At 42.4% G+C, this 24,743-nt stretch overlaps 3 protein-coding genes across 6 annotated transcripts; 2 read left to right on the top strand and 1 right to left on the bottom strand.

Moving 5' to 3' along the window:
* Positions 1-714: 714 nt before the first annotated feature.
* mief2 (mitochondrial elongation factor 2) lies at positions 715-7,624 on the top strand. Its single transcript, XM_027015744.3, has 5 exons — positions 715-864; positions 3,778-3,920; positions 5,075-5,234; positions 5,533-5,882; positions 6,202-7,624. The coding sequence occupies exons 2-5, from the start codon at positions 3,786-3,788 to the stop codon at positions 6,985-6,987; spliced, it is 1,431 nt and encodes a 476-aa protein (XP_026871545.2). The 5' UTR covers positions 715-864; positions 3,778-3,785; the 3' UTR covers positions 6,988-7,624.
* Positions 7,625-7,765: 141 nt separating this feature from the next.
* On the top strand, positions 7,766-13,006 carry smcr8b (Smith-Magenis syndrome chromosome region, candidate 8b). Its single transcript, XM_027015743.3, has 2 exons — positions 7,766-11,453; positions 11,617-13,006. Exons 1-2 carry the CDS (start codon positions 8,860-8,862, stop codon positions 12,026-12,028), a joined length of 3,006 nt encoding a protein of 1,001 aa, XP_026871544.3. The 5' UTR covers positions 7,766-8,859; the 3' UTR covers positions 12,029-13,006.
* Positions 13,007-13,239: 233 nt separating this feature from the next.
* zgc:112980 (uncharacterized) lies at positions 13,240-23,725 on the bottom strand. Of its 4 annotated transcripts, none has more exons than XM_081701122.1 (20): positions 23,391-23,718; positions 22,187-22,301; positions 22,003-22,096; positions 21,591-21,747; positions 21,270-21,474; positions 20,771-20,893; positions 20,569-20,622; positions 19,678-19,800; positions 17,886-18,044; positions 17,684-17,737; positions 17,548-17,590; positions 17,192-17,396; positions 16,283-16,362; positions 15,986-16,093; positions 15,712-15,792; positions 15,294-15,398; positions 15,065-15,186; positions 14,847-14,969; positions 14,324-14,372; positions 13,240-13,644 (listed from the first exon to the last, which is right to left on the bottom strand). In XM_081701122.1, the coding sequence occupies exons 1-20, from the start codon at positions 23,602-23,604 to the stop codon at positions 13,579-13,581; spliced, it is 2,280 nt and encodes a 759-aa protein (XP_081557248.1). In that variant the 5' UTR covers positions 23,605-23,718; the 3' UTR covers positions 13,240-13,578. The 4 variants fall into 4 exon arrangements, with proteins under 4 accessions (XP_081557248.1, XP_035390580.1, XP_081557250.1 ...); XM_035534687.2 differs by lacking the exon at positions 23,391-23,718 and adding an exon at positions 22,590-23,331; XM_081701124.1 differs by lacking the exon at positions 14,847-14,969 and having other exon boundaries at positions 23,391-23,725.
* Between the last annotated feature and the right edge of the window lie 1,018 nt (positions 23,726-24,743).

Genomic DNA, 24,743 nt, shown 5'->3' with positions numbered 1-24,743 from the left:
CGTCACATAACATTCTGCTAATAGCTAACTGGTGGCAGAACAATTAAGAAACAAAAGCTGATCTACATTTCCACCTTCAGATCGCACTTCCAGCGAGTACGGTGGTCGATGCTCGGAGCCCCTGAGATGCTTACAGAGTGCATCTTCACAGGCAAGCGAGGTACCACAATCACGTGATACGTGCCAATTCCGGAGGACGTGGCGTGATATAGTATGGCATTTTTAAATATTTGTTTGTTTATCTATCTATCTATCTATCTATCTATCTATCTATCTATCTATCTATCTATCTATCTATCTATCTATCTATCTATTTATCTATCTATCTATCTATTTATTTATTTCTCACGTTGCCTATTGCTACTGTCAACCAGAAATCTCGCAGGAAAAACTGTAGCCTTTGTTGAATTTTTTTGATGTATTGCAGAGTGGGGATTTGATTGCGTGATTGTTTCTGGAGCAACGGTGGGAATGCAGTTGCAAGATAATTGGTAAGTGTGCGTATATTTGATTAACTGTCTGTTACCTGTCCTGTTGTAATTTCAGTTATGTTGTCTAATTTTAGAATTTTCATCAAAGAAACAAGTCACTGGCACAATTACCATTATCTTAATCCAAACCTCAAGAAAATGAATAAACACGTGCGTCACCTCCTGAAGACAAACAGCTGCTCGTCAAACGTATACGTCATCGCAACCTCGCCACGCAATTGGTCAGAACCGATGTCAATCAAAATACATCCCATGACGCAGTGTTGATGTCTAGTTCGCCATGGGCAAAAGGGCAACGTTATGGACTAGAAATAAAACGGTTTTTATTTTGTTCGAATTTGGTTTAGAATGAGTTGGATAATCATCTGAAAAGGTATGTAATATTTATTCTTAATATTAAACCAAATTTGTCGGTGTCAGATACTTGACTGGCTTGCTAGCTATCAAGTTAGCAGTTGCTAACAACAACATAAAAGCTACACTGGAGGCTAAGCTCACCTAGCTCACGTTAGTTGGTGGGAGCTGTTGGCTGTTACTAAGATCGGTTTTCTGTTACCCTATTGTACTTAACATTCGCAGCGTTTTGTGGCAGATTTTGCTCCAGTTAGAGCTAGTTAACTAGAACAACGATCCTTACAAACAGATAGCAAATAGTAGTCATATGGCTAGCTAGCTAGCTAGCTAAGACAGTTTTTCCTTGGGTGGCAGACAATCTTTCGATACATTATATAATCGCACTCGGGACCAGATAACTAGGTTAGTTTACCAAGCACTGTATGCAGGTATGTTTAACGTTAATTGTATGCATAATCAGCTCTATTTAACGGTAGCTAAGATATGTGTGCTATGCGTAAAGATGGTTAAAGACAAAAATGGCAGTTCCTGTCTCGTGAGACAGCTTCATATGTCTTCAGATTAACGTGTGAAATTGTCAGGGATGTGTTTGTGCAGGACGTTTACTAAAGAGTTTCTAGAAGAAAAATGCTTTCTAATTTTAGCTAAGATAAATTAGCTACGTAGCAACCGCATGCGGAATTTGTTTAAAATAATCTTGGACTTGTGATATACTAGACAAGCTTTCGGCCCTCGTAACACATTATTGCCTTTCGACCAAGGGAGGTTGACATCTGAACCGAGATTGTTATACTAGTGTGATATGCACATCAGGACAGCTACCACTGTAAAAGATCGCCTGTCAGTAACCTTTGTTATTGGTAGGTTAGTTATTTAAGATACATTTCTTACGACTAGCCTAATGGCGCACTTGTAAAATATTTTTTCCAGATTATAGCAGCAATTAGTCTTGCCTAGTTAGAAATGCAATCATAGGTTACTGTAGATCTACGTTGTATTCCTAGTTTTGAGAGCTTGCTCAGTAAATTAAGCGTCATCGGACCTGCAACGATTAAACTGCATAATAATGATTCACTGTAGTGAGTGAACAGTATCTGAATCATGGCTGAATCATGTAGACTGAATCATGACTACCCTTCTTGGTTGTACACCCAATGGAGAAACTGAGCCTCCCACACATGCACTGAACTTGTTCCATGAACTATATATAATGTAGTATAGCATTGACAATAAATTGGGCTGCCCAAGGAGGATGGGTAGGGAAGGTTTCTTCCTTAATCTGTCCAGGGAGATTTTACTTGCAACTGTCGCCACTGGCTTGTTCATTAGGAATCTGGGTCCTAACATTTGTAAAGCTTCTTTGTGTCAGCATGTGTTGTAAAAAACACTACACAAATTTGACAGTTACAGTTTCACTAGGCTAGGATGGACCTATATTTAGCTTTGGTAGAGGCATAGCTTGCTGGGTTAAGTAGAGTTGAGTTCAGTGTTGAGTTCAGTCACGTGCTGCCTAAGTGATGTCCTGTGATCCTGTATTACGTGCAGAAAGATGGACGTCCACTTTGGCTATTTCTGAACCTGCCAGGTGCAGACATTAAATCTGAAGAGTCTCATCATTCGTCACAGACCCTGACCCCCTCTGTGTGTGTGTGTGTGTGTGTGTGTGTGTGTGTGTGTGTGTGTGTGTGTGTGTGTGTGTGTGTGGAGCTTAGGTTAAAGTTCACTTTTCCACTGAAGCACATCAAGTATAATGAATTCTGGTATATCAAGTAATGTAAACAATGTTGTGGTGTATGCTCAGTTACACAATCGGGTAAATGGTTTACATCTGCTGATTGGTGCACGGTGACTACCAGTGTGGTTTATTGCACATGGGGCAGTTGTCTTTAGATTAGTTGAGACTTAAGAAAGTGAAATCACTTATGAAAGTGAGGATACAGTTAAGCATATTATGAACAGGAGCCCTAAACCCAATGCCAGAAGATCAAATGTAATATCTGAGTGAACATTCATCAAATTAGTCATTTAATTAATACATTGTGACTCTATACATCTCAGAGGCCCCCTTTTTTCTGCATGAATGCATTCTGCATGGGTGGAGTTTTGTGAATGTTACACATGGATGAATTGTGCTTGGGGGAATGTCGAATATCGGAATGTTACAATGCCTTTGTAGCCCCATTGTATTAAAACAACACTGAGTAACTGATCAGCACTGTATATCTGTTCAGCTTTCCCACAGAGGTTGAAGAACTCTGGCAAGTTTTTTCCATCAGTGTGTTTTCTTCATCTTTGTTTTTTGAAAGGAATTGTTCTCTTAGCCCCTGTAACTACCTGTTCAGAACTAGGACAAATAATAAAATATAAAATATAATATCTCAAAAATATAACAGTACACTTTAAAAGGCTGGGTATCACATTTGAGCCCATTTCTCATAAATAAACCAAATAAATTAGATTACACTTTAGAATATATGTCACCTCGAATATATTTCCCCAAGCATGCAAAAGCATGTTAGGCTACCTGTTAAAAGTTGAGGCTTTACTTTTCAAGACAAATGAGTCTTCGGTTTGTGGACTCCACTTCCTTTACATCTTGTACATATAATTGAGACTTGAGGTTGGATTGTTTTGTTTTTTGCATTGTCAGATCTATGCTGTTACATCATTTTTGTCTTCAGTGCATATTGCTGCACTTCTGCCAGAGTTGCTGCCACTGATCATGCCAGAAACTAATCACTCCTTTCCTTTGAGCAGTGTGACCAAAATAAAGTCAGGGACTAACCACCCATTTCTTTGCACTCCCAACCTATACCATCAGGTCTAAGAGGCACTGAAGAGTTCCATGCTTCTCACACCTGAGTTACAATCATCAGTCATATATCAACTGCATTTCTAGCTTGTTTGTGTTTTTTCCCCTGTCCTGTCACAGACAAAGCTATGTACTATTCAAGTAAAAGGCGGGGTGAAGATGGTATTGCTGCTATCATCGACTTCCTGCTGTCAAACGCCCGACTGGTGCTTGGAGTGGGCGGGGCTGCAGTGCTGGGCATCGCTACGTTAGCTGTGAAAAAGGTGAAAGAATGGTCTGACCAATGCTAACATTACTTCTTAGCCTTGACAGTACGTAGGAGCTAATGATCCAAGCATGGTGCATGTGTGATGTTAATTGTGGACACCAGCTTTCCTCATATTAAGGTAAAATTAATTAGAGATCCACAAGAGACACTCATCTACTCACCCATAGCAAACTTTGTTCTGCTTTTGGCCACGATGTGTGAGGAACTGATGAACTGGGATATGGACATTTGTCTGGTATAGCTTGATGAACTGGGATGTGATCATGTGCCTTAGTCTCTTTGTGATGGGGAAGTGAGCTTACTTTAGTAAAAGAAGAGCAAGGACCATCATTTCATAATTCTGAATAAAAAAATCAATATTGGTGTTACTCCCAGAAATTGAGGTTAACCTGTTGGAACTATGAACAAAGTACTGTCTTTTCAGGTTTAAAAATGTCTTAAGAAATATTGTATCCTAAAATGATATGCTCCAGTTCATTCTGTTCAAGTCAGCTGGCCACTAATTTAGTATGATTTTCAATCTATCAAAATGTATTTATATAGTGCTTTTCACAGCAGATGTTGTCACAAAGCAGCTTTACAAATGTTCAAGTCCAAGCCCCCAGTGAGCAAGCCAAGGGCAAGGAAAAACTCCCTAGAGCATGAGGAAGAAACCTTGACAGGAACCAAGACTCAAAGGGGGGGGCCATTCTCCTCTGGCCAACAATGGTCACCACAATAATAACAATTTTAAGAGGGAAAATAAATAGAAAATTAAAAAGATAAGCAGTTAATGTCTAGTCCAACTTTCTGGAGGCCCTAGTCTTGTCCCAATGGTGTGCGTGTGTCAGAAACCCATCCCACAAGAGAACATCCTTTAAGGGCAACGGAGAAGTAGTTGGCTGGGGTGGAGGTGTGGTGGACTTCAGCAGTGGACATCAGAGGGTGGTGGGAATAGCCAAGGCAGCTGAGATGGGCAGAGACTCAGTAACATCATGACATCCTGCAAAAGAATGTACATTTTCTGCTACTGTGAAGTGTTTGCATAATATTATCCAGAATTCTCTGAACATAATTTTTCTTCTGAGGATGAGACAAGAACTGGGTTAAAAATGCTGATTCAGTCCTTTTGGATCTTCATCACTCAAATGTCTCTTCTGTACATAACAGCTGATAGAACGTGCTGGCCGGGCTCCTGATGATGAGAAACCTGATAAGAAGCTGACAGATAGCTGGGAGGAGCTAGGCCTGGTCAGTGCCTCACCGAAACTGCTACAAAAAGGCATTGAGGGTGTGGTCATGAAAGAGATCACTGCAGCAACCAAGAAAGGTATGCACCGACATTCTTGAGAATATTTTTTTGAGAACGTATTTCCTTCCCTATACAGCTTCCTTTTACGCAGGAGAAACTTTGACTTCACATTTTCACACACTAGTATTCCCTTTCATCAGACTTGCTTTCATTCGGGCTCTTTAATATTTACTTGCTTATTTTAAGAGGCAGAGTTTAAATGAAGTGGTTCAGGTGTACTTTCATCAGCAGTCCTGCTGAAAGTTTCATGAAGTTGGGGCGTAATGTTCCTACAAGTTCCCTCACTCTCTCCCCTTTCATTTGTGTGTATCTGTAGCCGATTTGTCCCAGGCCCTGTCCTCGTCTCCAACCCCGCCTGTAACTTTAGCTACGCCCCCAGCCGAGAGGGGCGAGCCTGAAGCAGCAGCTCGGTGCAGGCGGCTGGACCTGTGTGTGCTGACACTGATGGAGCGTCTGCAGCAGTACTATAGCTCTCGTGTCTGCCTCTCTGATGAAGAGGTGGCAAGGGCCCAGCAGCGGGCACTGGACATCGCCACTGAGATCCAGGCCTTCCTGCGCGCCAAGCACCCAGACATGCCCCTGGGGGAGATGACCTTGGCCGGGTCACTGCTTGATGACCTGCAGGTGGTCAAAGCCGACCACACTTGCCTGCTTGTGCCTTTACAGGTACTGGGGTGTGTGGCTGGGCATGTGTTAACTTGCTCTACATCTTTTCATTCAAAGCGTTTTCATGCCATCATGACCCTCAGCCATCATTCGTTATATTATTGTTTCCCAATCCAGTCACCAAGGACCCAGATGTGGTCCGTGTTTTTGTTCTGTCAGCTACAGTAACAACTGAATCAAGCTCAGAATCCCTGTTGCAGTTGTGCTGAGAGCGCCGACAGAACAAAAATATGGAAAGTTCCTAATGCCTGGGCTGGAGTACCCTGCATTGTACATATTTACATAGTGTGTGTGTGTGTGTGTGTGTTTGTTTTAATAGCTAGAGCCCAGTCTCTGGACTCCTATAGCTGGAGAGGACACATTTCTGGGCCACCCTCAGTACTGTATGGTACGTCGTGAAAACCTTGAGTACTTCCCGCGCGGCCGGAGCTACTGGGACCGGCACCTTGTGGGCGGCTACCTGTCATCTCGGTCTGTCACTGAGCAGCTGGGCAAGCCGATAATGGAGTCCATGAACTGGCCGTCACTGAGCAGCACTTTGGAGTGCGAGGTCCGGCCAGTGCTCGGCTCGCCCGGGCTCAAGCTTGAGATGCTCATCCCGAGTGACTACAGTTGTAGCAACGGAGAACAACTGTTTGTCAGCGTGCTGCCCACCGTACGCCTAGGGGAAATGACACTGACAGCGCAGCCGGAGATCACTGGGTCGTTCGACTATGTCTGGTATCAGAGTCTGTACGCCAGTGAGACCGCCCGATTAGCCAGCCTCGATTGTTCGGACGGGAGGTCAGAGGTTAGGAGGAAATGCCTCAAAACACTGAAGGCTGTGTGTCGGAACTGTCCTGCTCTCCACAAGCTTATTGGCACCCATCTTAGCAACGTTATCCTGCACATGAGTGAGAAGGAGTGTGATTGGTCAGAGTCAGCCTTTGCTGATAGGTTTCAGCAGGCCATTACAGAGCTGATTGGCTACTTGGAGATGGGGGTACTGCCTAGTTATTTTAAGCCTGGTGTAAATCTTCTGCAGGGTTTGACTGCAGATGACATTGATGAGATGGGATTCATGCTATACTGTGCCGTGACTGAGCCTGAGATACTACTCATATAAAGGTTACCACATACATATGGACAAACTTATTGATGTCTTCCTTGTAGTGGGGTGAGCGTGGGCATATCTATCCACATTCAACCATACGCACTTCTACTTCCTTAGTCAAACGGGGCAAAGACGCATTCTTCCTACAGCCAGGTAAAGTATGGGCTCCAAAATGGAAATGGAAGATTTTTCCGTGTAAAGCAGGTGCATGTGCAAACAAACCTCTATGCATTGTGATCTTAATGGAAATTTCAACTATGCAGAGTTTGATGTACAAGCCAAACATTTATTGCTGGGGCTCTTGGTCATCACAACATCATAAATGAGGTCTGCCTCACCAAGCATCTTGCACAAGCAAATATTTGAATAACTATGGGTGGATACAAAGCAGAGTAAAATTGTCAGTGGGTTCATGTGAGTATTTAAATACTACATTAGCTTTTACTTGTACGTTTTTCTTTAATGATTGTAATATGTGGAGATCTCCACTAGTCTGTCCATGGGATTTAGTTCTAATTATGCAGCTCCTTTTGCTTGGCTTGATAGATATTCTTGACATTTATGAATGACAGACTGGAACTATGTCTTTTAACTCACGGTGGAAGTGTTTGACTTTGTAAAAGCAATAAAGCAAGAGTATTCTCTCAAACCTTTTTCCCCCTTCTATATAAAATTGTTTCTTTTCTGTGTACTATTCTGATCTGGTTTGGTCTTGATGGAAAACCTCAAGGCAAAGATATGTTTTGAGTAGAGGGTGTTGGCATGTAGCCTGGTTCAAAGAACAAATGTACTGAATTTTTTTCAAGGGTCTATCCACAACATTTAACAGCGAAACAGTAACCGTGCCTTTGAAAAACTATTTTAAAACTTTAAAACCTTTTTTTCTGTTTTGAGCATCGCGTAGTGTAATTTCACATTTTCACCTCTAAGCTTCATATTAGGCAACCAGCTCTGTACTAATCGCATAAATTGACATTTTAACGGTCAGTAGTATGTCAATGCTGGTGAGATGTTAAATGCTTATAAAAGTTTTAAAACAGGTCACTAGGCGTGCAATGAATGTGCTTCGCCAGACGTAGATTTCACTGTGCTGCATTTTAAAACAGCTATACTGCAATGACAAATTAATGACTGTGCGATTGCGCTATCTCGATAACAGATTGGCTATTGATATTTTCCATTCATATAATTCTTTCAAGTGCTTATTAATCCTGCGTACCGGTGCCTGACTTTACATCAATACGTGCATAAATAGAAATTCCATCTCTTGGCATTAAAAACCCTGCAGGAATCTTCAGCTGTTTTCCCAAGCGGAAACAATTTGTAGAGTCTTGAACAGTCGAGAGCACACTTGAATTCCCCCTTGTCACATGGCTGGAAATGGCAACGGCAGCTTCGATTACTGTGCTCCGTCAGCGGCTTGCAATCGCCTTGTGATGTTTATTAATGTCAAAATGAACAAAGGTTATCCACGTGATCCGTCGGACTTCCGCTCGTGTCTGTTTACAAACTGACTGAAGTTTCTGCTGCTGTGTTTGACCGCTGTGGATGTTTTGGAAGCGAGGACACCAGCTTTCTTTTGGAAGGAAAGTGTTTGGAGTTGCGCTGTGCGGACTGGCATCTTTCAAATGGCGTTGAACGGCGACATTCAATGAACTGTAGCGCTTTTCCGAATAGGTAAACTTTTAATTTTGGCAAGTCATGGGTGCGTTTCATTAAGTTTACATCTTACCATAAAATACGCTGCACGCTGACTGATTGAATAGGAACTTGCGCGATAGGTACGAGTCTGCGAAAAGCAGTTAATTTGAGTAAACCTACCTACATAAGGTGATAGATCTTTGTGTATATGTATATGTATATGTATATAATTACGATAACACCATGATCGGCTCTCCAGACCTGCTGGCTTTTACCACCGATTTCAGAGAAATACCCCCAGACTCGTTTGCACTTCCAGAGGAACTGTCGGTCCCACTCTATCCACAAGCAGGAGAGACTTCGCCCTGGTCTAAGATATCCAAAGTAAAATTTGATAAAGATTTCATTCTTATATCAGAGTTTTCAGAGCAGGTTGGTCCCCAGCCAGTACTCACAATTCCTGATGAAAGCAAGGCTTGTGGCTCGTTCAATCTGAATGACTTCTCTCTCAGGATTATGTCAATGGACTATCAGACCTCATTCAGCAGTGCAGGAGATTCCGGCTGCCCTAAACTGAATTTTGTAGAAGACTCAAAGGTAGTTCTGGGTGATTCCAGAGAAGGAGCATTTGCCTATGTGCACCACTTAACACTGTATGATCTGGAGGCTCGTGGGTTTGTACGGCCATTCTGCATCGCTTATGTGTCCTCAGAAGAGGATAAAATTATGCATAATTTCTCTCATCTGTCTGATGAGTTTTCAAAGGTTTCTGAGTGTCTGAAGACCGGAAACAGGAAAAACTTTGCAAACGAACTAGACAGAAAGCTCAGAGACTTGGAGTATACCAGATTAGTATTGCTGAGAGAGATTAGTAGAGATAGTCGAAGTAACATATCTGGCAGAGAAAACCATGAAGGACTAGAGACTAAGAATGAAGGGTCTATGAGGCAAAAAGAAAAGATGGAAGAAAAAGGAAACAGTAGATTACTGCTGATGACAGAGGAAGAGAAACCAAAAGAGAGAGACAGTTGTGGGAGCTTGGTTGAAGGTGCAGAAGCAAACAACAGAATGTCATGGCCAGATAAAGGGAACCGTGAATCAGATAGTAGCTCAGATGTAGAGAGCAATGGAGCAGCAGGAGGACAAACAGACAGTTCAGAAAGTGGGGAGGGACTTAAGCAGCTGGAGGCGATAGAGGAAAATCAAAGTACGAGATGTCACGCAGTCCTGTGGCCCAATAAACATATAGAGCTGGACAGCATAGAGAAAGCCATCCAGGAGCACAGAAGTCTTTTGAAACAAGTCACCTCCTATCCAACCAGGAAGCTCCAAGATCCAGAATTTTTGCCGTATGAGCCAGATGATGCCCCACTCTCCCTGGAGCTGGATTTGGACTGTATAGTACACTCTGAGGTCCCTGTGCCAGGGATGGAGAATGACATTTTCATGCCCAGATCTTCTCACACTCCACAGCTCCTCAGCATGAACTTGTGTCAGAGGTTTGACAAATGCCTAAAGAATCTAGAGGAGCTGTGTGATGAATACTTCCTCTGTCAGGCACTAAAACAGCTCCACTCCATCGAGAGAAACCTTCGTGGAGACCTCAGCTACCTCTTTGGTTACCAGATCACCCAAAACTTGCTCCAGCACCTCAGCTCTACCAAATTTTTATTCGAAGGTCCATGTGACTTGGAGACAAAGGCTGACCAGCAGCCTGAAGTTCGGTCACTGCCACTCCCTCATCCTTCCCAACTGCAGAGTGAACCTATAAGTCTAGATGCCTACACTTCCTGTGTGGAAATGGTGCCCATCAAGCTTGAGGTCAGCAGGAATGGGCAACCTCTTACCGAGACAAACTCTGTTCCTGCTTCACCCTGGGTTGATCCACCCCAGACCCAAGACTTGCCAGTAAGAGGTGACTGTGATGATGAGGAGGTGGCCTCCATGCCAAGAAAAGACAGCGTAAGCAGTGGGGAGAGTATTGAAGTGTTGGGAACTGAGAAGTCCTTCAAAACCCAGGGCCCACCTGTTACCATGGAGGCAGTCCCGCAGAGACCTCCCTTGTTCCCTGCCACCGTGTTGGAAGGCTGGAGACGGAGGGTGGTGGCCTGTCGGACAAACAGCGAGGACAGCATCGAGGTGCTCAGCACTACAGACTCAATCATATTGGAAGACTTACGGGCTTTCTGCCCTTCTGCAATCCATGAGGAAATCCCAGAGCAGGAAAGAGAGGAGCAAGACAAGATGCCAGGCCAGCAAGAAAAAGCTGTGGAGGAGCACATGTGTGATACTGAAGACATAGTCCCAGGAGAGGGACAGAAGTGCCAGAGTGTCCCTGGCACCCTCACTATCTTTTTAAACCCACCTGATCCTGACCTCAACTTTGTGCTCACTAAAGTCAATATGGACTCATGCACTATCACTGGCTCACTTTTCCCTGTGGACAAGGTAGGCTCTCTACCAGAGGGACCTTGCCAGCTTGCACAAGATGATTTATCGGACTGCACCACCTCCACCACCTCAGAAACTAGTGTCTCTTTGGGCCCACACAGGGAGAGGAGTTCAGGCAGGAATCTGCGAAAGTGGGCCAGGCTGGGGAGAGACGCGTTGCACTTCCTGCACCACTTCCCATTCGCCCTACATGCTGTGTACAGCCTGCTGAGTGGCAGGACTTTGGTGGTCCTGGGCAGTGAGGAAGCAGCTGTCAAACGCTGGGTGAGGGCACTGGCCATCTATATCCCTCGGCTGGGTGGGTATAAACAGAGCATCCAACCCTGGACTTCAGAACCTCTGCAGATTGCCGACCTGCTAACTTGGAAACTCGTAGGGTTTAACAGGTACGTTTAGGAGGGATGAACCAGTTAGCGCAAGATGCAACTTTTTGTGTAAGTTAACAGGAGACAGGCTAATCTAACCTAACTTAACCCAGGCCATGCATTAGTTTTCATGTGCGTGCCACATTCGGAGCTAACACTTGTGTATGGTTTTTTTTCTTTCTAGGATGGCTTTCCCTACAGTACCCAGCATACCTCTCTGCTTAGGCCGCTATAGCCGTTACCTCAGTGTACTTGATGTGGACCAGCGGTCTTTGCGGTGCCCTGCCTACAGGGGTTCTCTGATTTGTCCGCTGGTGGAGTCAAAGATTATCCATGGCGAAACATATTTCCTGCACACACAGGCCGTGATCAGCAGGCTGGTCACTAAGGCTTTCCTGCTTACGTTCTCACATGGACTCCACCATCCCACCAGCCGCAATGAAAGTGACAGGGCAGAGCGCTTCCGCTGTGACCTCCACGACAACGACATGAAGATCCTCCTCTTCCTCTCTGAGCTCATCAGGCTGCACCTCACGCAGACTGCGCCCACCGTTCTCCAATTCAGTTATACCGCCAGCACACTTTTCAAAGTCTGACACCAAATTTGATAGTATCACCACCATGCTGTAACCGGAGTGTCATGTCATCTGTGAAGTGCTGTCTGTTCCTGGGCTCAATTAAGCCCCTTTTTTATCAAGACTATTAGGATAGGATTTCCCACACCTGGTCCTGGACTGATCTTGCATTGGAGTGGTCAGTAATTTTTATTTCGTTTTAAATGCATGCAACAGCAGGATTCATTTACACAAGACAAAACTTTCTGAAACAGCCCAGAGCAATAATTTGAATAATTCTCAATCCCCAAATACCAGTTTTCCTTATGTTTACATTAATTACTGCCAGATTAGATCCACATGTGCTTCTGGTACAGCAGGAGCAGGATTGGCTGAAGCACTCCCAGGACTGGGGGGAAAAGTCTCACATTGGCAGAACATTTGGATAAGTTGGTAAACATGCACATCTTTTTCCAAGTATGGTAGAAAGGTCCATCGTGACGTTTGAGGAGGTAAACGGGTATTTTTATTTATAAAGGTGCACTTCTAAACTAGGCATACTTAATAAGGTCAGAAAACTGCATGTATTTGGTTGAATTTGTTGGATTTCCCACACGCCCTGCAAATTGGCCAATGAACAGTACAGTGATGTGTTTAGTACTGCATCATGCAAAGCTTTTCCCCACAGCATTCTTTAATTTTGGTGGCTTTTGGTTAGTCTTTATTTGTTTACATGTTAAGGGAAAAGTATGTAAATATGTAATACAAGCATTACAGGATCTTTTCAATTTTTAGGATATACTGTGAAAAGAAATTAAATTTATGGTGTTTGTGTAACTGAGATAAGAAGGCAGCTACACTGGGCAGTATTGCAGTTTGTAACCATGGCAATTTTTGAAGTTTGCTTTGAAAAAAACCCTAAATTAACAGTGTTGAGTTTCTGAGATACTGAGTGTGTGTGTGTAAACATGAGACATTTATTATTATATTGTTGATTTAAATTAATTTTATACATGTTCAATGAAGATATTTAGTAAAAAATAAAATGTTATAAAACTCATATGACCACATTAGGAGATTTTTAATATAATTTCCCCTTGGAATAAATGTCAGAAGCTGGATGGGGCAGCTTGTGTTTATAGTTGTATAAACACAAGTCCCAGGGAAGACTCAATTGACTCAAGGAAAAAAACATTTAAATTCCAGCCAACACATTCATAAACTCATGAAGCCTCATGCAACTCCCTCCAGCATTAATGACTGCCTAAATATATGTTTATTTTCAACTTGTCATCCTTCAAAGCTTCCTGTAATACAATCCCTTTCAAAGAACATATTCAAATACATAAAGTGCAGCACAAAGGTTTGTGAAAATGAAACAGAACTTAAATGAGAACAGGATACTCAATTACCGATCTGATTGACATGTTACAAAAGGTTTTATATGATGTTCACACAAAGTCTCAATAAACAGTTAAAAAAAAAAAAAAAAAAGCAAGCAAGCAAGCACCAAAAAAAAAAAGCTACCAAACATCCTTACACCGTTCCCTCCCACAGTCTGCCAGTCCCATCTCTCTCAGTCTTCACTACAATTACTTGTATAAATGCCAGCGAATCATCTCCAGGACCCTGTGTTTGTCTGAAGTCAGAAGTTGTTCCTACAGAAAAAAAGCAGACAAACCATTAAATCCTGTTTTTTTTGTTTGTTTGAAAAAGGAGTGCTTTTAGATCCTGGATTTACCATTATTCTAATATTTCATATCCTACATATAAAAGGTGAGGATGTTTCTAGCTTACCTATTTTAAAACCAGCTTCAGTCCATCCAGCTCAACACACAATTTTGTCAAATGGAATGTTGTAACACACTTATATAACACTTTTATGTCACTACAATGCAACCACAATTTTAAAAAGGCACTGGATGTAATACTCCTGTACAGCCCAATTCAAGGAGGGCCTGTTGTCCAAGCTACTCTAACTGTCCACTGTATCTTTTAGAATTGGTGAGAGAAGCCGTGCTTGGCAAAAAAAAGCTAAATTTGGCTCCTGGTGTGCAAAAAGAAGAGTTATATGTTGTGTATCTTTCTGGATATGGGGCTCCAAAGCAGATTTTTTTCAAAGTGCTGATCAGTATTTAACTATCTCAAAAGTGTCTAAACAGATACCTCCTTTAAGCCCCAGGTCAAGAGACCCTGTTTAAGCACTCATAAGAACATTGGTACATTTTTGACAATGTGATTAACAGGTATGGTAATGTAATATAATATTATGCATTATAATACAAAATAGTGCAATACATTACATGTATGGTAATGTAAGGATATTAAAAGGATCACCTTGATTTCAAGCATTTGTCTCAAATGGTACTGCCAGGGGTGTTGAGCTCTGCATTAAACAGAAATTTGCATCCAATCAAATTACAAGTGTTTAGAGTACATTAAATGTTCAGTACAACACTGGACAATGAAAACAAGTCTTTAAGGAAACAACTTGTATATGATTTCAGTACAGGCTGTAACACCACTGTAGGAACCAGGGGGTTATATTACAAAAGTAGACCAGACTTTCAAGCTTATGTGCAACCAACTGTTGCAGATCTAAATACTAGATATGATTTCTGTCAAATTACAAACTCCTGGGTACGCATTAGAAACAACTGAAAATATAATTACGGAACAAAAGTGCAATGAATCTTTATGCCCAAGTTAATGTTTTTGTTATTTTAGTTTATAATGTTTGTCACACTAATCTGGAACATAAATCTAAACACATGTCCATATGAATGATGATGGAAGTAAAAATGGAAACTAAACTCTTGTAGCAGACAAAAACAAAGCAAACAAACAAATCGACTCTTACTCATTCCATCTTGCAACCAGTTCATTGGTAGGATAGGTGCTGGGATCGAAAACTACAGTGTGTTCCAGGAAGAACAAATGCAGGAAGTTCGCAACAAAGCAATGTCCAGCTGTGTCCTGTTTTCTAAGATACACCATTATTAAACGGATTATTTAAATACTGTAAATCATTAGAAAACACAGCAAATGCCTTTGGAAAGTGTGTGTGTGTGTGTGTACCTTAATATGCTGTGATGCGGATTCTCCAGCAGTTCCTCCAGAACCACACATAGAAAATCCAGCACAACATTTGGCTGTCCCACCAGGCTGTAGAAGAGCCAGTATAGTGCCCAGGGGTTTAACTGCTCGCGCACGCACGCACACGCACACACACGCGGACACAATTACGAACCAAAGCCTAAAAATAACAGGTAAGCTACACAGTCAGGATAGTAGAGGGGGGTGTTACACTGAAAGCCATGACGATGTGGAGGGCGGGGCAAAGGCGTGAGTGGCAGATGCGCAGGGCCAGTGCCTGCGTGGCTAGGAGCAGCAGGGCCTGGTCTGGATAGCCCTAAACAACAACGAACATGCTTCATTTACACACTAGATGCTAGAAGCATACATTAACCCCAAGCACTGAAAGCAAATGTCCAGGTGCACGTCGCCCTTGGCTCATTGGGGGCTTGGATGTGGACATTTGTAAAGCTGCTTTGTGACAACAACATCTGTTGTAAAATGCGCTATGTAAATCAATTTGATATGACAATTTGACATTTAATGACTCAAGGCGGAGCCACCCCAAGAATGGTAACAAGCAGCGGGGAAAACAATAAACAAACAAGGTGTGCTTCCACAATGGTTCTTAGAAATATGTGAGCACTCACATTTTGAAAGGTTCTGGGGATCTGGATGCGGGACTCTTTACTTAGCTCATTGAGGATTCCTTGAGCAATGTCCCTTGTCCTCTGAAAGGCATGCGTGCGCGCGCACACACACACACACACACACACACACACACACACACACACACACACACACACACACACACACACACACACACACACACACACACACACACACACACACACACACAGTCAGTCAATATCAAGATCCTGGCCTCAGAAGACAATGTAGTACCATGCTGGTAACGGTGGTTACCATGAGAAAGTTGCTGTCAGGTTCTCGCAGAGATGTGCAGTTCACAGCACCGTCTGGGCCAATGGATGCTTTGCTGGCTATATTCAAGAAAGCCACCCAGCTTATGGACTGCAGGATACACACAGACACCAATAGAGATGCAGATGTGCATGTTTCTTATAATGTAAATAATAGCATTAAAATACCTTTTCATTTTAGCAATGGGGTTGTTGTAAAATCACATCACATCATACAACAATACTGCCGAATTGTGATAACTTTTTAAAACTTTAATTCAAAGTTTATATTATTACTCACCTGTGCAAATACTGCATCATTACAGTTCAGAACCCTTAAGGCAAACTTTACTACCGCCAATCTCTTCAGCAAGGACCCTCCTAAAGCACATATACATATGTACACACACACACACACACACACACACACACACACACACACACACACACACACACACACTGCTCAGAGGATCTGGACAGAAAAACATTTCCCATGCTTTTGATCAACAGTGAAGCTTTTTGGATCCAGCACTGATGTTGGCTACTGCCAACCTCTGTAAGCACCTTATTTAAAGAGATTTTTCCATTTATCTGACAGGACAGTAACATGCATTATCTTGGCCCCAGATTTTGTAAAATCTTATTGTAGCCGTAGAGGAGGAATCTAAATTTCTCCAGCTTGATGCTTTGCATCACACCTTTGATCTGCTGGTTGGGAGAATGTGCAATTACAGCCTTCAATTTAAATAAAACTGAGAGTCTAGTTAATAGAGAAGAAAATGACCGTAAGCGGGCAGAGAGACTGAAATCACCTAGAACTGAAAATATACCCAAAACTGCAACTTTCGGAGAAGGCGTAATATTATAGCCATAGGTCTTACAAATAAGGTCATAAAAAGGTTGTTTAGAAGGGGGCTAGTTTTGGGCAAGACGGCAAAAAGGCCACAGACGGTCGGTGTGGTCTGTTCGCACCCGTTACATATGTGAAGTTTATCTTTAAGTTTACATTTAGCCCACTTTTAAGGAGTAAAAGAAGTTTCCGACTTTTGTAAATGAAACATTTATAGTTCATTTCAAAATTACTCTGCTCCCCTCTAAATCCCTAAGAGGAAATATAAAGATTTATGCCATAACCAGCATAAATATGTTACTTTATTTCAAATGAACAGTCATTGTGCGGCATGTGTGCTGGTTATAAAAGTGTCATCACCTTGAACGGGTGTCCATGTGGAGCTTAGGAAGGGGTCTGGCTGGATATTGAGGAAGAGCGGGTTGGGCATGTCTGAAGGGGCATGGCCTGATACGAAGATTCTGAGGTAAGCACAAAACTGAGCGGGGCTGAGCCGAGAGGCAGGGCACAAAGAGCCACTCATGGAGCTAAACATGGCATTGACGGCACCTGCATAATCCCCAACCTAGATAGATGGATGGATAGATGGAGAAGATTAAATAGATACAAGTGACAAAACACACCCCCTCAACTCACACCGGCTGTGTAAGGGCTACCTAATAAGTCCTGATGAGATTATTAGTAACAGTGGTGCATTAGGCAGTATGAAGTCCCACCTTGCACAGGTAGAAGGGAGCCCAGTCGCTCAGGTCCTGCAGCCTTAATCAGGGAGGAAGGTCGAATGGGGACAGCGTACATGAATGAGAACCATTTAGGAAAGTGCACATTTGAAAGCAGCAAAAAGGGACTCACTCTTGAACGCTGCAACTTTTGACAACTTTGAGATAGCGAGCCAGCTCACGGTACCTGGACAGTGTGACACAAATATATGAATTTCAAATGCATACACAATTTAAAACTTATGAAGGTTTGTAAAAAAAAAAAAAAACAGATGTTTTCTTGGGATATTTTATATATATATATATATATATATATATATATAGAATGCAGGTACTTTTTTTGTTGCTGGAGTTTTTGGACTCTTGCTCTAATCACCACGATGGGTTCCAAAAGGACCTCTGCCCGTCGGCCTTTGACACGCCTCTCTCCGCTGACATTCTGACCCTTCAGCACGGCTGAGAGTAAAGGATCGTTCCATGGAAGCACGTTTAGGCTGAAACCAAACAGAGCACATATCTTAGCCATCGTCACTGGCTGTAGGGTACTTAATACTACTACCACTACCACCACCACCAAGTCAAAGTTACATTTATTTATATAGCGCTTTTTACAGCAGCTGTTGTCACAAATGCAGCTTTACACATGTCTGAGTCCAAGTCCCCGGTGAGCAAGACAAGGGTGACAGTGGCAAAGAAAAACTCCCTAGAACAAGAGGAAGAAACCTTAAGAGGAACCAAGACTCAAAGAGGGGGCCCATCCTCATACTACCACCACCAATCATCATCGTCATTAAATTAAATAATGTGAACGATATGCTGAAATTAGCTCCGATAAATATAATACGCAATTATTAAATATCATCTTGAAGGACTGAATATGGAAACTAATGTTAAAGTTGTTTTGTTTTTATTTTAATCACAAAAATAAGCATTTCATTCTAGAATGTGGTTGATGGAAATGAAGGCACAGGATTACTGGATGATGGATAAGTAGCTAACGTGCAAGGACGTTAATTCTTCTGGAATTAAGAGCGAGGGGGCGTGAACTAGCAAATGTAGCTGGAGTTTGGGTGGAGATGCCGTTCTGCCTACATGCTCTCCTGTGCCTGCTCTGGCTCCTGTTTTCATCTACTGCGCAATTGCACCCAAAATGGCAGCTCCCATATTGGGCATCTTGGTGACTTCAAAAATTCACAATGGGAGTCAACAGTGGCATACCATCCATTGTATATACAGTGTATGAGAGAGATAGCGGCATTACTTCAAAACAGTCCATGCTTGTAATAAAAAGGTGAGAAAGATTTTGGATATCTATCTTTTTTTGGGAATTTGAAATTAATTCTTTATTTACTTATTTGTTTTTGCATTTCAGAAAATGTTTTAATGTAAATAAGTGACATATGACAGAATGTAATATGTCAATTAAATGCACTAAATTAGGATTACTTTTGACAGACACTATGCAATTTAAGCAATAAACATGTTGATTTTTCTAAAAAAGAAATTAGTTGTTCGTTTTAATTAATGTCTTATATTTTGTATATTTACTATTGCTCTTTATAAAGCAAAAGTATTTCTTATCTGATTATTCCATTAATCGATGGGGCAATCGGTAGAACACTTGATTACTAAAATAATCTATTGCAGCAGCCCAAAATGTATGCCAAAATAGATGTATGCAAATTACATGTAGAAAGAGATGCATATGAAGGGCCTTACACCAGGACCTTGCTGGACCCCATACTGCAGCCTTTTGCATTCTCATAAATCACCATGTTACTCTCCTTAACAGTCTATCAGGTACATTTAAGACAAGACAAGAACTTGCAGTTATGCCCTGTGGAAGCACTAGCACAGGTATGCCCTGCGGAAGCCTGTCAGAGGATACTGTGACCACTTACTACAGATGCATGCATTTCACTAAATATAAATCCTATCCTCCAACCCTTCAGTTAGCAATAGTTTTACAAATATTAATGGATTATAATTACTTTTTCATTAAATACCAATACAGGTCTAAAGAGCAAATACTGAAACAAATGTCCGTTGCAACTCAAACGAGTCAAAAAAGTAAGATTAGTTTACATGCCCATCGGTTAGCTACCTTTGCAGTGTGCCTGCTCTTACCTGTTCTTGAGTGACATGCAGCTAGGAGGAAAAGGAAGGCCATGGAAGAACTGCTGCAATTGCTTGGTGAAGGAGGCAGGGAAGACAGTATCAACCAACAAAGTCTGCACCATCGATTTTGCTCTGCAACGCAAAACCTTCATGATCAGACAACAACAACAAAACAAAAACCCCAGAAAATTGCATACCAAGTTTTGCCTTCTGCTGGGAATGCAACTTGGGTCTTCACTCAAAGGTTACTGGTTATAATGACAGCTCAGTTTCTAGCCAGGTTTGCCACTAAGGCAACAATCTTTCCGCCTTTGTCAGAAGCAAAATATGTTACTACTTTATATAGCCTTGCAGTTCAAGTAAGATGCAGACGCTCTAGTAATTATAGAACATGTGCTAAGCTGACACCGTGTGATGACAGAAGCTGCACATACTGAAGCAATATATTTGGAACATTACGAAGAAACTGAGGGTTGAACACCAAGCTAGCCAAAGGTTTGAAAAAACAAACTTTTTTGTGCCCCCTGTTCATTATAGAGGGGGAAAAAAAAAAAGAGAGCTGAAAGATACTGCCTGTGCGTACAGAATTCACGTGATGTATACACACACTGGGTGACCCAGTGAAAAGAGGATTTCTGCTCAGGATCATCTGTTTAACAACAGAGAGAGTCTCGATTCTTGGACTACTGCTGATACTAGACACGAAGGGTCAAGGGTCACGGGCAGGGGGATGTCTGCAGGCTCGCATACTGAATTCAAGCGGTATCATATTACATAACATTTTATAGCACGATCTTGAATTTGGCGCCAAAAACATCTACCCATGATCACAGCTTGGCAAGGCCCTGTGATCAACAATGTGCGCTTGAACAAAATACTGGTGTGACAGGGTTAACATACCTGTAAAGCAGCATGTCAACAGCTCTCGACACTTCCTTGATCGAGTGCGTGTTCCTAAAATAAGGAGAGAAGAAAAGGACCTACCTAGGATGAACCTCACGCATTAAAACGTAGGTGATTAAAACGCTTGCATCGGTGAAAGAGTGTGTGCGCGCGCACGTTTTTACCCAGGTGCAAAGTGCGCGTGCACGTGTGTTTTTACCCAGGTGCAGAGTGCGAGATAATGAGCTTCATGGCACCAAGCAGCATGACGATGGAGGATTTTGGGTTCTCCTGCTTCGCATCATCCAGAAACATACACACTCGCTCCTGCACCCCTGAGTAGCTGCAAATCCGGAACAAAAATCTCAGCACAAATACGTTGGCACAAGCACATTATGTACTACGGTACAACCTTGAACTCATGGCATGGGCAGCTCCAGTCTTACAGTGTATACCTTTCATATTAGTTCAAACAAAGATAAACCATAAAACAAAGTGTAAAAAAAGTTTTAACAGTTGCATCAACACTTGAAACTTTTGAGGATGCTCACACCATACAAGGGCTTGAGGTGTTAAGAGACCTTCTCCACATCACAGCTTCCTGCAATATCAGCTGCTAAATAAACAGTAGATACTGAATACAACCTTAACACAAATAAATGAATAATTGAAGTTTAAGAGGTCAACAATAACAGCAACAAAGAAAATTTCAAACTTACTCATACTCTGGAAAATACACGTGTCGACTACGGCAGCTCTTACATCCCACTTCGCTGCCACTGGCTGAGTGACTTTCTGTTGTTCTACTATTGGTCGAGTGACACTGGCAGTAGCAGCAAATGGGCTGCTTTGGTTTCTCCACTCCCACCAAGAAAGCTGCAAACTTCAGGGCCAGGCTGCAAGCAAACTGCTGCAGGGAAGCCTCTGTCTCAAGCAGACATGCAGATGCAAATCAGCAGACACAGAACTTTCCACGCTTCAAAGACTGACTCGCATGCACGAAGAGCTTAACCGAGACACACGTTGCAAAAAGCGCATACCAGCACGTCGGAGGTCTGCATCCATGTCCATAGGGTCAAATGTGAAGTTGAGCTCGTGCAGATATCCCATGATGCGCTTGTCTCTGAGAGATTTCCAGTAAAAACTGCGTTTGTGTGCGTTACAGTGGCAGAAGCCAGGAATAACCCAGAATTGACACTGTAGAAAGACATGCAGTGCAAATGGGAACTTTGTGGTTTTCCAGTATTACAAAACGTCTGCTTCGGGAATGTGTGTCAAGGACATCCCACAAACAATACCAAAGCCAACCCCATGTTTCAAAAGACTGCAATCAACCCACAGCTGCTGCCTTTCCTTCATCAGAGTCAAAGACTACTCCTACTCTACTCCTGCTCCTGAGTAGGTATGCTTTAGATCTGAAAGCTGAATCTAGCCAGTCATTGCCCAACTCACCGTGGAGGCCAGTTTGTCACAGACATAGCAGAAGCACTGCTCACAGTACGCAGCGTTACTGTCCTCTGGCCCTGTGACATCCCCCTCCGTGAAGCTGAAACCCACCAAACGCACACAATTCATGCAGGTGTAAATGAGCAGCTTTTTGGTCAGAGGTGTTAATGACAAAGCCTGTAGGTCTTACCAGAACGGGATGGTGCAGTCATATCTGGCGTGAGGCAAAACGTGCGCTTTTCGCGAAAAGGTTATGGTCACGTCCTCATCCAGGACTTCGCTAGTTTTAGGGGCATCCGCTACTTCTGAATTTCATAAGTGAAAGCATGGAAACGTTAATGCAACAACTCCAGGCGTTCATTCAAATTAGTTAACCATTTATTATCCAGTTGATACTGTATTACTCCAAACTGGTAACGATATTAACTAGAACAGTAGTTAGCTACCTAACCCTCTTTTTTGTCTTTTCCACCATGTTTTTAAGTTTGCGATTACACCCGGTAGCTTTAGACTGACCCTGAAGCAAGACAACGTGAAATTCACGCAAAAATTGAGACACGTTATTTGGACAGTCGAAATCCTGGCTTTCATACCTCTGCTCCCTTCGTTTTCCTCGACAATTAAGACCGAAGACTCGTAAATTGTGGACTCGCCTTCGTCCTCGTCGTCGCTCAGGACAATAACTGTTGTGTTTTGATCCATCGTTAGCGAGTTAACCTCCAGCCACCCACTTTGATTTCCGCCAGTACCGACCAAGACTTTGTTGGGTGTGCTCAAGTCGGATATAGTTACCACACCGCACAAATCTATCGAAAAATCAGACGAACTAGACTAGCTAGCCAGGTCTAAGTCTTGTGTCGGGAAACTTCGTCAGCATGCTACAAAGTTAGCCGGCTAGTGTTGTATGATAGCTAGCTAGCTAGCTGGTAGTTAACAACGTGGCTTGTTTTGCCGCTACTGATAAAGTGTAGCTAACTATCATTTCAAGCCCGTTGTGGCTTAAATTAGTTATTTAGACTCGACAAATTAAGCAACAATGTGGTCTAACGCCCCTACCACGCGTTCAAACTTGGCGCTTCCCAAACGGAAAGTGAATTCCGGATGAATGCGGAAACGGTGTAACATGCGTACAGCCGGAGAGGAGCAATGTTGATCTCCGTAATGTCTGAGAGGAGAGACGATGATCTCCATAATGTCTGAGAGGAGAGATGTTGACCTCCGCAATGTCTGAGAGTACAGATGTTGACCTCCATGTAATGTCTGAGAGTTGTTGACCTCTGTAATGTCTGAGAAATGTTGACCTGTGTAATGTGTGAGAAGAGAGATGTTGACCTCAGTGTAATGTCTGAGAGGAGAGACATTGACCTCTGTAATGTCAGAGGAGAGATACTGACCTCCACAATGTCTGAGAGTACAGACCATGACCTCCATACTGTCTGAGAGGAGCGACGTTGACCTCCGTAATGTCTGAGAGGAGAGATGTTGACCTCTGCAATGTCTGAGAGTACAGATGTTGACCTCCATGTAATGTCTGAGAGATGTTGACCTCCATGTAATGTCTGAGAGATGTTGACCTCCATGTAATGTCTGAGAGATGTTGACCTCCATGTAATGTCTGAGAGTTGTTGACCTCTGTAATGTCTGAGAAATGTTGACCTGTGTAATGTGTGAGAAGAGAGATGTTGATCTCTGTGTAATGTCTGAGAAGAGAGACGTTGACCTCAGTGTAACGTCTGAGAGGAGAGATGTTGACCTCCATGTAATGTCTGCAATGTCCGGGTGGGGGGGATGTGGTTTAACTGATAGAAATGAAAGATTACACACACCTTCAAAGCACATAGAGCACAGTTCGTTCGTCTGCTCTTAGTGTTTTGCTGAAATGAGTAGTTTTAGGGGCGTTTACATTTCTGGAAACTCGGGTATGTTTGTCACCACCCATTTGAGAGGCTTAGCAAATAGCTACTCACGGAGTTTAGAAAGTGTGCGCCTTACAGCTTTCAAAGTTGAACAATCTATATATTTTTTATATTTTGGCATCAATTAAAAAGAAAAAATAGGTTTACATTTGTTACACGTGTGGTTTCAACAAGACAAATTAATAGCATATGGTCACATTTCTGGTGGGGTGCTTAAACTTTATGCTTTGGAGTAATTAAGTGTTTGCAGGAAAAAAGGTTTAAACATTGAATTAGAAATACTGATAACCTAAAACATAAAGGACTAGAGAGATTGTGAATGCTTATAAAATGATTGTGTATCCTTATAAAAATGTGCACTGAGCAGTGGTCTCTGCAGACCTCTGTGTAAGACATCATCTCTCCACCAGGTACGGGATAGTACAGAAAAACTCTCTTACATTTGCTTGTTATCTTGAACATACAATAAGGGACGGGACCAGCTGTTCTCTTCAACTACGTCTTGAGTCTGCATCTTTATGTTCTGTTTGAATTTATAATTTTAAAGCCTGACAGATTAGGATTGCCTATGATCCATTCTATAGATTACGTTAAACCAGTTACAGTGACTATCGGTTTTGAGAGTAACCACATTGCTACACAAAAAATATAAGATTCCTGTGAGATCCTACAAAGTTGAGCAGTTTTCTTTCTTTTAAAATGGTTTGCCTGTTGCCTCAGGTTTGAATGTTATGGTGCTGCATGAATGTAAGTGAAATGGTGTGTTCTTTTAGCTATAGCAGTTTATGTCCACCAGGGAGCATTAGAGGGCTCCCGCTCGGTGCCATGACT

This window comes from Electrophorus electricus, chromosome 18 (assembly GCF_041902795.1).
Source record: "Electrophorus electricus isolate QZ-2024a chromosome 18, ASM4190279v1, whole genome shotgun sequence".
In the NCBI taxonomy this organism is placed as follows: domain Eukaryota; kingdom Metazoa; phylum Chordata; class Actinopteri; order Gymnotiformes; family Gymnotidae; genus Electrophorus; species Electrophorus electricus.
Note: the sequence above shows the minus strand (reverse complement) of the source record. Positions and strands in the feature narration are given on the sequence as shown.

Coding starts and splice junctions, on each gene's coding strand:
- mief2 (XM_027015744.3), top strand. CDS start 3,786: ATGTACTATTCAAGTAAAAGGCGGGGTGAAGATGGTATTGCTGCTATC. Junction 3,921..5,074: donor CTACGTTAGCTGTGAAAAAG/GTGAAAGAATGG, acceptor TGTACATAACAG/CTGATAGAACGTGCTGGCCG. Junction 5,883..6,201: donor GCCTGCTTGTGCCTTTACAG/GTACTGGGGTGT, acceptor TTGTTTTAATAG/CTAGAGCCCAGTCTCTGGAC.
- smcr8b (XM_027015743.3), top strand. CDS start 8,860: ATGATCGGCTCTCCAGACCTGCTGGCTTTTACCACCGATTTCAGAGAA. Junction 11,454..11,616: donor AAACTCGTAGGGTTTAACAG/GTACGTTTAGGA, acceptor TTTTCTTTCTAG/GATGGCTTTCCCTACAGTAC.
- zgc:112980 (XM_081701122.1), bottom strand. CDS start 23,604: ATGGAGGTCAACATCTCTCAGACATTACATGGAGGTCAACATCTCTCA. Junction 22,097..22,186: donor GACTGCACCATCCCGTTCTG/GTAAGACCTACA, acceptor GGTGGGTTTCAG/CTTCACGGAGGGGGATGTCA. Junction 14,373..14,846: donor CTGGTTGCAAGATGGAATGA/GTAAGAGTCGAT, acceptor TGTTTAATGCAG/AGCTCAACACCCCTGGCAGT.